An 11,173-nucleotide genomic window follows, 5' to 3' on the forward strand; every position below is an offset into this window, starting at 1 on the left:
TCCCTGGAAACAACACCCTTTGACACCAGGCAGACTCTCCTGGAAGGACTCAGTCCGTTGGGTCCTGATATGCAGCACATCTGGTGGGTGTGTGGCCGTTCCTCAATCAGTATTTAATTGTACTTTAATTGCTCATATGTTTTACCTACTTGACAGCTTCAGCGAGGTCTCCATACTTGCCCCGACCACATCTGATCTTCACTGTTCTCTCTTTGACTTGACCTTGACTTTATGCTGTAGAACGCATCCACAACTGAAAAGGAGCGCTGCTTCCACATGGGAGCATTCGGGAGTCAGTGACTGAACACCAATCTTAATAAAACGGGAATGGAGAATACAGAATGATCCTTATCCTCATTTGTACGTGTGCCTGAGAAATCATAAAACTAGAGGATTCTGGCAAAATGCACAAGAGGATTGGAGCCTGTTTCTCTCCCTTAGTCGTTGATGAGGAACAAATGGAGTCTTTCTTCAGGGGGATATTTCTGCAACCCTGGGGAAGGAGTCACCCAGACTGTGCAACTCTGCTCTGTGAGTGTTTCCTATCAGGAACATTCCCACTTGGTTGGCAGGTGATGTGTTATGTGGGGAGAGTCGGGATATTTTTATACTGTGATATTTTAAAGAAATTATCTTTATTTTTAAATGTTCATCTGGATAGACATGCCAATGAATATTTAGGCCACATTTTGAGCAAAACTCACAAGGTTTTTTTTTTCCCCCTAAACTTTACATGTGTACACAAGATGACATAATTTTACAATCTTAAAAGAACAAAGCATGAGGAATACAAGCTCATAACCAAGTCAACGCCAGTGAGCATATCTGATTCAACACAAAAGGCCACAAAGCTCCATGTTTTACAGGAAGGACTATTTGAAGGCGGGGTTGCAGTTGGGCTCCAAGGCCCTTTGAGGGAAGCTGTAAGCAAGGAGAGGAGAAACAACTAGTGTTTACTTAACCTAACAGGGAAGTGTGGGGTGTCAGGACTTCAGGTATCAGGTCTGACTGAGGATCGGATGGTTGCAAAGAAAAGTAGGCTTTGATCATTAGGCCGATAGCGATGTATCATGTTCTTCATGTTCCCCCATCTTTCCCTCTCTCTCTCTCTCTCTCTCTCTCTCTGAGATCTTGATGTCTTGTTAAGAAAGTAGTTCTTTGAATTCTTCCTTTCTAAAGTCATCAATTGATGATCCATGAGCTAGGTGGGTTAGCAGATTAAGACTAAAAACGTTAAAACTATATTGACACATGGGCCATGTTTCCACTACTTATTAGATAACTTGTATTAAATTATTCCAAGAGAGCCATTAGCAGGCAGAAAAGAGTTTTCACAGTTAATTTTTTTTCTCAACAAATGAGGACCTCAAGAAGTTTCTAGACAGTAGAAAAATGCAGGTACATCTACTTCATGAATCAGGCTCCACTTTACTTCTGATTTTTATTATTCTTGTGTTTTAACCATTTTTTGGTAGTTTTTGTTTTTTGACTCCTCTTTAAGACTCAATTACAACATGATGAAAACCTTTCCCCTATAAACCTGGAACTACCAAGAATGCCCTATCCTAATTCAATTACAATATAATTATAATGTAAGCAAATCTATTTCCTAAACTCCAGGTAGAGACTCCATTGGCTAAAAACAATGTTTTCTTTACTGTTTCTGTTTTGTCATCCTGAGCAGTTGATCTTCTTGTTTTGATCTCATATGCATAAAAACAGATGGATACAATCCAAAATAAGAGAAGTTTTGAAGCAGGAATCTTTCTGCTGTATTCTCATGTGAGGCCTTGCTTAAGCTCAGAGCTTCAGAACACCATAGCAATGAAGATGTATGTCAGTCCATAGCTGCTTCAGAAAACAGGGGTCAGTGCTGTGTCCACAACTTCCCTTCTCACCTATATCAGTGATGTCAGCACCATCTACCCACTTCACAAATTCTTCAGACTTTCTTTAGTCCCATCTGACAATCTTGTTTACACTAGTGAAAATATAATCAACTTTCCAATTCCCTCCACAACCTTAACTCTGTAAGCCCCAACTTCTCTGTAGAGACATATTCTAGGCCAGGCAAGTTTTTAATGTTTCATGTGTTATTAGGAGAAACAGAGAGCTCCACATTAGTTGCACTTAGGATGTAAGAGCTAGCTGTTGCTGTCAGCTTGAGAAGGGCTTGATCATGGCGGAAATGCTCCCTCTCCCACTACTTAAGGTAAAGAGAAAGGAGCATTGGCAGTTTCCATATAACATTAATTATGTTAGAACTCATAAAGAAAAGGCTCAATGCACAGTTCAGCTGGGTAAGAATGCTGTACACGCTGGACTTTACAGCCAAGTATCTGCAGACGGATGGCAACAATTCCAAGCTGAGTCTGCTAGCTGCAGCCATAATGAACCACATTGACCTGCTAGAAAGCTAATGTCTCTTATAAAGCTGAAATAGCTTCTTTACTTAAATAATATTAAATTCAGCTAAACAGCTGGGTAGTTGTTCACATGAAACTATAGAAAAAAGGAAATAATCCAGTTACTATCAACACCAAAGAGACGCACACCAACCGACCATGGACCAAAGGGACTTTGGTATTGTAGCCATATCAGACAAATGTATGGCGTGGGGCAGGGAGTTCCCAGGGCCATACAAGGCTTTTGAGACCTGCTATGTGTTCCGTGAGGCTGATGCACCCTGTGTTCCATAACAGGAGTCACACAAACACAAGCTTATCAGCCAGCTTGTTAAAACTGTGCAACATTGCTGGGTTGCCAAGTGATTTACATCTTGCTGGAAGGGAATCATTAATCTGAGGAAACCATACTTAGTGCCATAGATTAAAAATCATAGTCTCAATGCATGAGAGGTTTCCAAAAAAAAAAAAAAAAAAAGATATTTCCTTCAAGATGGTACTCAGTTTTGGCTTGTGACCTCAGCAGGAAAGCAGACATGGTCATTGGGGCAGGCAGTTCAGAAAGACATCTATCTGTAAGGATTTAGGCTGGACAGCTTTGGGAAGAGGAAAAATGTTTAAAGTTAAGGCCTTTATCTGCGAACAATAGTATATTAATAAACTCTATACCATATTTACAAATGCATTCTCTTGTATTAAAACTAACAGTATTCTGTTCACAGTGCCGTTGTTTATACAGGTAGCAATCCCATAATACTCGTGTATTTTGGCATGGGAATCAGTAGCGCGTGGTATTTACAGACAATGTACACTTGTGAATATAAACAGGTCACTGAATCCGTAAAAGACAGATTGGCTAGCGGTGCAAAGAGATGAGCGGTACAGCACCTTCCACCAGATGACGGGGACGCGTGGTTTCAAAAATCGCAGTGGTGCCACGTCTCTGACCCAATGTGGCATAAAGTCAATAGCAAAACAATGAACCCCCTCTTAGGTTTGGGTACGCCGAGTATTCCTAGTCCAAAGTTTTAGACCCATTGTCTGGTGCGTGAAATATAAAAGTTAAAAAGATTTATTATTTCATAATAATAATTATTATTAAAATAGAAGGTACTTTCTCTCACACTCTCGTTTGTGCTCTGGCACGCAAGACCAATCTTGCAGTTCCAAGTATGCTGGTGTCATGCAGGTCAGCTGTACGATGGCGAACTCTAAAACGCTCTGGACTTAGGAGCCACTGCCAGTCGGCGTGACCAAGGGCCAGAGGCAGACATGGCAGAGGCACCCCTTTCTTATTTCCAGTCTTCTCGGTTGGGGCAGCCGCCCCCAGAATCAGCTCCAATGACAGGATAGAGCTGCCCATTTCGGCAGCTAATGCCGAGGTGACAATGGCTTTTGTACACTTGGATCAACAAAGGGAGGCGGTAAGTGGCAGGCGGGTGGCATCGAAACCCAGAGTGGTGGGCTTCTTGCGAGGGCAGTTGGACGGAGAGCCGTGTTCCTGTGGACAGACAGATGGCCGTGCTCCAGCAGACTGCTACCTTAGGGCGTGGCACCTTCCGTCTGCTCCAGGGTCTCAGGCACAGGGCCGGTGTGGTCCTGGCCGCTGCCCCTGCGTCGGTGCTGATTGGACAGCAGGCTCTTCCACTGGGCTTTGTTGTGCGCAAGATGGCTTAGCATGTTCTCGGACAGGGTGCTGTTCCCAGTGAACTGGGCCCACTCCCGGAACAGTGGCTCCACGATGTAAGTCATGAAACCTGCAATAGGCAAGGTCACAGGCCAGGTCACCACAAGGGGTCAGAGCCACCTCCTTCACAAGCGCGGCTGAGACCCACAGTGCACCTAGCCAGGCATGGGTGGGCAAACAAGATATGCTCGACTACCCTCAGTTTCATGGCTCCCACTTAAAATCCTTGTCCTTCTGCTTCTGCATTTGGGAAAAGGAGCGAGTACCAACCAGAACCTCAGAATTCTGTGGTAAATGGCTTAACACTACTTAAATGGCTAAAGCTCCTGGCTGATGTTAGCAGAGAGAGAGAGACCAGCAAAAGAGAAAAACGTGGAAGTAGGGAAGGCAGGTGGAGAAGGGAGGAAATTAATGTAGAAGACACCAGGGATTCAGATCACAAGGAACTCATTCAGGCTACCTGGTAGGATACTTTTTCGAGATTATTATTTTGTAGTATTGTCTTACCTTCAATGACATCAGGCAACCAGGTTTTAAACAAAGTCATTTCATTTCATGTGCGTGTGTGGGGTTTTTATTTTTATTTTTATTTTTTTGAGACAAGGTCTTGCTATGTAGCCTAGGCTAGCTTCTTGCCTCAAATTATAGACATTGTACCACCATGCCCAGCTCTAGACATTCATTGTTGCCAGCTGGTAGTGGTGGTCGCCTTTAATCCCAGCACTTGGGAGGCAGAGGCAGGCGGATTTCTGAGTTCGAGGCCAGCCTGGTCTACAGAATGAGTTCCAGGACAGCCAGGGCTATACAGAGAAACCCTGTCTCAAAAAAACCAAAAAACCAAAGAACCAAAAAAACCAAAAGACATTCATTGTCAACACAGAGCTTTAAAAGAAGTGCCTAACTAGGGACTGAAACCAGAACTTGGCACATGCTAGTTAAATGTTCCACAACTGAGAACAGGCCTGGCCCTTTTGATAATGGATTTTTACCTGCAAGAAGAAACTTGGCTTTAGTGACAATAGATGACCATTTGATGTTAGACTTCCTGGTTTCCTCCATCCGGCTTCCTGACAGGGTCTTATATAGCCATGGCTGGCCTTGAACTCATCTTGACCCTCCCGTCTCAGCCTCTGGAGTGCTGAGGTTACAAGATTCTACACTCATGCCCAGATAAAGTATCTGTTCTCTTAACCATCAAACACTCATTGCCATCCAATGCTGCCTTACTGTCAATGTGCTCTCCACAGTAAACAAAGATAGCTTCCTGTATAGTGTAGAATTATTGGAATTATTGCAAATTTGGATTTAAGCTTCATTGTGCTTCTGTGAAATAGAAAAAAAAAAAACCCAAAAATAAAACCCCGAAAAACCAAAAAAGGCAGATTTTTTTGTTAAAACATTTTCCCCAGCAACTAACCCTTTATATTTATAAACATGAATTATCAGACTTGATCCAATTTTATTATTGGACAAACGACAGGCATTTGGCCTGTGGGAATGCTAGGGAGAAGTAGGCGGCGGCAATGTAAATGGTTATAGTACATTTGCGAAGTGTCTTCCGTGAAGTGTGACTTAAGTGTTGTGCTCAGGAAAGACCAGGGGTTTTATGTGTGACTGATCATGCTAACAGGTACTGAGACTCAGCGGTGAGGATTCCCCTTTGTACCTGCTATTAAATTTTCACCACTTTACATCGGAGGAGATTAGATATTTGATATTTTAAAAAATACTGTAAAATGATAGTCTTCTAAAATTCAAAATGTGCATTTTAGAAAGTGTTACTTCCTAAGTAGAACAGTTACAGATCCAACATTGAAAAAAACCTTCAACTCATTTCCCCCTTGACGCTACCCTGGAATCACCTCTGTATTTGTGCTGTTTTATGCGAAGACTTTTTGCTCTGGATGAGAAAGTAACTTCATGGCCTGAATAAGGATCAGACGGGCTTGAAAAACCATTCCACCAGTGTGCTGCCAGACACTCCCGAGGATGAGCTCACTGTACCTGGTACCGTCCTTCAGCATTGTGGGAGGGGAAGGGGCTTTTATAGGAGACATGGGTTGAAGGAAACTTCTCTTTGTCTTCCTATAGATTTTACCAATCAGACATTCATTTGATTTCCTGTCTTTTAAAAATGCTGGAGAGAGGGGAGGAGCGAGTGTGGAAGGAGGTAGGGAGCACCTTCCTTTTGGGCAAATGTGAATTACTGCCACAGAAAATCAAACCTAAATAAGACTCACACTTGGGAATATCTCATTTTGAACTGGCATAAGAAACAGAGAGGCAGAACAATGCAGACTTTAACCACTGAGCCATCTCTCGGGGAGATGAAGCAAGGAAGGAAATACTGGATGACTTACCCAGAACTAGGGCATGAAAAAGTCCCAGGGGTGGGCTGGAGGGATGGCTCAGCGGGTAGGAGCACTGACTATTCTTCCAAAGGTCCAGAGTTCAATTCCCAGCAACCACATGGTGGCTCACAACCATCTGTAATGGGATACGACACCCTCTTCTGGTGTGTCTGAAGATAGCTACAGTGTACTTACATACATATAATAAATAAATAAATCTTAAAAAAAAAAAAAGAAGAAGTCTCAGGGGAAGCCATTCGTTAGCAATCTAATTTCAAAATTCAACTTGAAAAAAAATTTTTGGATGGAATTGTCCTGCAGAGGTGGGCACTGCCTGTCTCAGAGCACATGGGTTGTTAGCTGAAAATTGGGGTACAAGGCCTGGAATTCTGTCCTATGAATTCTTGGTTTGGGAAGCCCCAGAGGGCTCCAAAACAATGTGAACTATGGCTGTTGCCCGTGGTCACCCATCACAACTATACTGTGAGACCTTGTTGCTGAAGATACCACAAAATTCAGATGTAAGCTATAGAGAAGTAAATCTCAAACTGACCGGGAAGGTTCCTCCATGATGACCCGTTTTCATTGTGCCAGAAGGCATCATGCAGGCTTAACAGAAATGAGATTATTTCTCTAGCCAGTGCTGGACCCTGCATGCTGCAATAATGACCTGCCAGGCAAGATGAACCACCAGTGCATGAATGTTCTGAGTTAACTGGTTGCTTTCCGATCAGATCTAAGGCCTGTTTTACAGGAAAGAATTTCCTGTCTGGTATTGCAATCCTGACCAGAAGTTTATGGCTATAGAGGCCAAAGGCCCTAGGATAGAACTTATTATTTCACTCAGTGCTCATGCTGTCTAATTGTCGTCTCTTTATGTTTATGCCCATGGATCTGGGCTGCTCTCGACCTTCATCAGAGACACTTCCTTCTGTAGTGGACAGTGACCGGTAGAGAAAGGCACGATTAGTCAAAGTGCCAAGAGCAGGAGACTGACGTATTCAGCGTTGAACAGGACATCTGTATTAGCCCACTCTCCCATCCCTAAAACTCAGGGAGCATTGTGGGATAGAAGACACAGATAATGAAAGAGTCAAAGGATGGGAGGAGCTCTGAGGGACGCTGTTTTCTGCTCATGACATGGCCACCATACTCATGAACTCAGAGCAGCCATGGATACCCTCACAAGACCCGTAGAGCTATGTCAAGCCAGCTAACATTCCTGCAGAGATGGGGTAGACTGTATGTAAGCCCTGTTCACACTGAGTTGTTTTTAGCAGTGGATAGTTGCTGGGATGGGATAATCATTTTTTATTAAGGATATCATCACTGGTAGGTTTCCCATGCTCCCACGAATGGCTCCATATCACAAGAGGTAGTGCTAATTGGACTTGGATCATAAAGTAATAAAAGACATGAAGTTGTGTGTGTGTGTGTTGGAAAGCTATGGAGAGAGTTGGAGGGGAGATAGGGAGTAGATATGATCATATTTCATTAATACATGTTTAGAATTATCAAAACTAAAGAAAAATAAAAGGTTATAACAGGCTTCTCTATTATTTAATACAATAGACACACAGAAGACAAGATGAGAGGAGATGCTTTAGTCGGGGGATTCAGAAGAGAGAAAGTAGCTACATTGTATAGGACTCAGTGGAGAAATGGGTGTGTGTATATGGTGAGGCAGGTGGCTAGAGCTTGTAGGTCATTAGACTTATCTGTTCAGGGTTTTCTAATTTAGTATAATCTGCCTTGTTGCACATCCCAACCTGAACCTGTAAGAGCTGGCAGCTGTGTAACAGGGACCAAGTGTTGTTTCATAATCGTCTTTTCTTTCTCATAGCTGTTATTCTGATGTAGTAGCCATGGGAGTTCCCCCCCCCCCTTTTTTTTTTTACCACAGATCACTAAGCTGAAAACTAGGACATACGATGAGGCAAAATATGTTTTCATGACAACAGGACAAAACTCTGGAATCAGCCCTGTGCCAGCCTAGGCTGGGTGCTTAATAGGGTAAAGTTTTTTTTTTTTTTTAATTTGGGGAACATGTGATTCAAAGTGTTATATATAAGCAGCAACCTGGCAAGATTCTTTCTATCTACAGTTTAACAAGGGGAGTCTCAGAATTAGGAACCCCACTATAAAACTTCATAACTGAAGCATAAAGCCATGGGTGCTGAGGCAGCATGTTTGCCGTTCTGTCTTCTCTCCCAGTACTCTGAGGTGCTCTGTGCCTTTTCCTTCCTTCCTCCCTCCCTCCCTCCCTCCCTCCCTCCCTCCCTCTCTCTCTCTCTCTTTCTTTCTTTGGGTAGTGTGACGGTTTGTACAAGCTTGGCCCAGGGAGTGGCACCATTAGGAGGTGTGGCCTTGTTGGAGCAGGTGTGTCACTGTGGGTGTGACCCTCATCCTAGCTGCCTGGAAGTCAGTCTTCCATTAGCAGCCTTCAGATGAAGATGTAGAACTCTCAGCTCTGCCTGTACCATGCCTGCCTGGACACTGCTATGCTCCCTTGTTTTGATATAATGGACTGAACCTCCGAACCTATAAGCTATCCCCAATTAAATGTTGTCCTTTATAAGACTTGCCTTGGTCATGGTGTCTATTCACAGAAGTAAAACCCTAACTAAGACAGTTAGGGTCTCACTAGTAACTATGGCTGTCCTGGAAGTTACTTTGTATACCAGGCTGGCTCCGAACTTACAGAGATCTGTCTATCTCTTCCTCCCTAGTGCTAGGATTAAAGGCCTGTGCCATTATGCCCACTAAGGGTCCTATTTTTTAAACACTCCTCCTAATTCACCCCATAAGGATTTGGGGGGGGGTGAATCAATTTAATTATGAAAACAGCACAAGAATATTGAAGGGGATTTGGAAAAAGATGGGTTATTTTTAACATACCTATCTGGTGTGTGTACATTCCACTCAGATCTTTGTGGCTGTGGCTGAGTGGTTGCTATTTCCTGACCTTGAGGCTGTCACTGTGGAATGGTGGATTAGCTGCCTCCCTCCACGACTGTCAGAACGGTTCTAACACACTCTCACTTCTTCATTCTCAGCTGATCTTTGCAGATGCCCCCCCTTCTTCCCTAAGGCCAAGGAAGGCCCCATAGCTTTGAGACCTGACACCCTAGGAATGAGTAACTGGATGTCAAGGATGGAGTTTGCCGAGGAGAAGAGCTTAAGTTGCGCGAGGTTTTAATGGAAGCACTTCAGGAAAAGAAAGGCCAGCTTTGTATGTAGACGGAGTTAACGTCTTACGATGTGGAGCAAAAATATTTCCTTCACTCACATGAAGCAAGTAAAAAGTTGCCCACTCGATTTGCATAAAGATCTTCTGTGTAATGTGATTGGATAATAATCATTGTGGATGCGCTGAGCTCACACTTGAGCTGCTTACTGCAGTTGACACTTGAAAGGGAGTGTGGTTTCATGAGCTCAGGACAGAAATGTGGTTTAAAGTGGAGCTCTTGGGAATATACCCAAAAGATGCCCTACCATGCCACAGGGGCATATGTTCCACTATGTTCATAGCAGGCTTATTTGTGATAGCCAGAAGCTGAGAACAACTCAGATGTCCCACGACAGAAGAATGGATACAGAAAATGTGGTTTATTTATACAGTGGAACACTACTTAGCTATCAAGAATGAGGATACCCTGAGTTTTGCAGGCAAATCAATGCAACTAGAAAATGTCATCCTGAGTGATGTGACTTAGACCCAAACAGTCGTGCATGGTATGTACTCACTAATTAAAAAAAATGCAGAATACCCAAGATACAGTCTACAGAACTCAAAAAGGTCAACAAGCTGAAGTGCCCAAGTGAGGACGCACTTGGGAGAAGAAAGCAATCCCAAGTGGGGAGGGAGGGACCTGGGAGGGAAAGTGGAGGGGGGAAGGTGAGGGGGGGTGGAGAGGGGAACCTGATCTGATATTGGGTGAAGAAAAGGACTAAAGCCCTGAGGGCCAGCAGAAAGCATGGAAAGAGGCAACCTTAGGAAATAGGAGGTTGGGGGGACCCTCCAGAAAGCACCAGAGACCTGGGAGGTGAGAGATTCTCAGGACTCAAAGGGAGGGAACTTAGATGAAATGTCTGATAGGAGGGAGAGGGAACTTATAGAGCTCACCTCCAGCAGGAAGACAGGACATCAAGTGAGGGAGGGGGTTGCCATCCCACAGTCACAACTCTGATCCATAATTGTTCCTGTCTGAAAGAATTACAGGGATGGAAATGGAGAGGAGCCTGAGGAAAAGAAGGTCCAGCGACAGGCCCAAAGTGGGATCCAGCTCAAGGGGAGGTCCCAAGGCCTGACACTATTACTGAGGTTACAGAGCGCTCACAAAAAGGGACCTACTATGATTGCCCCCCAAAAGACCCAACAAGCAGCTGAAAGAGTCAGATGCAGATATTTGCACCCAACCAATGGGTAGAAGCAGCTGACCCCTGTTGTTGAATTAGAGAGGGCTGAAAGAAACTGAGGAGGAGGGCGATCTGGTAGGAGGACCAGCACTCTCAATTAATCTGGACCCCCAAGATCTCTCAAACACTGGACCACTAAACAGACAGCATACACCAGCTGACATGAGGCTCCCAACACACATAGAGTAGAGGACTTCCCGGTCTGTGTTCATTCAGAGATGATGCACTTAACCCTCAAGGAGTCCCCAGGGAGTTTAGAGGTCAGGTGGGGTCGGGGGGGTGGGGATATCCAGGTGGAGACGGGGGGGGGG

General features: G+C 44.1%; 1 protein-coding gene and 1 long non-coding RNA gene across 5 annotated transcripts in view; one reads left to right on the forward strand and one right to left on the reverse strand.

Moving 5' to 3' along the window:
• LOC116097820 overlaps positions 1-342 on the forward strand; it is a 7,078-nt gene extending 6,736 nt beyond the window's left edge. Inside the window, exon 3 of the long non-coding RNA XR_004121561.1 lies at positions 241-342. This is a non-coding gene — a long non-coding RNA (uncharacterized LOC116097820). The remainder of the gene's footprint in view (positions 1-240) is intronic.
• Positions 343-613: 271 nt separating this feature from the next.
• Pde7b (phosphodiesterase 7B) overlaps positions 614-11,173 on the reverse strand; it is a 353,839-nt gene continuing 343,279 nt past the window's right edge. For 3 of the 4 annotated variants that reach the window (XM_031380550.1, XM_031380552.1, XM_031380549.1), the window contains one exon: positions 614-4,162. In XM_031380550.1, coding sequence (XP_031236410.1) covers positions 3,948-4,162 — 215 coding nt within the window. In that variant the 3' untranslated portion in view covers positions 614-3,947. The remainder of the gene's footprint in view (positions 4,163-11,173) is intronic. The other variant, XM_031380551.1, reaches the window with a different exon arrangement.

Source organism: Mastomys coucha, unplaced genomic scaffold (assembly GCF_008632895.1).
Source record: "Mastomys coucha isolate ucsf_1 unplaced genomic scaffold, UCSF_Mcou_1 pScaffold2, whole genome shotgun sequence".
NCBI lineage: Eukaryota > Metazoa > Chordata > Mammalia > Rodentia > Muridae > Mastomys > Mastomys coucha.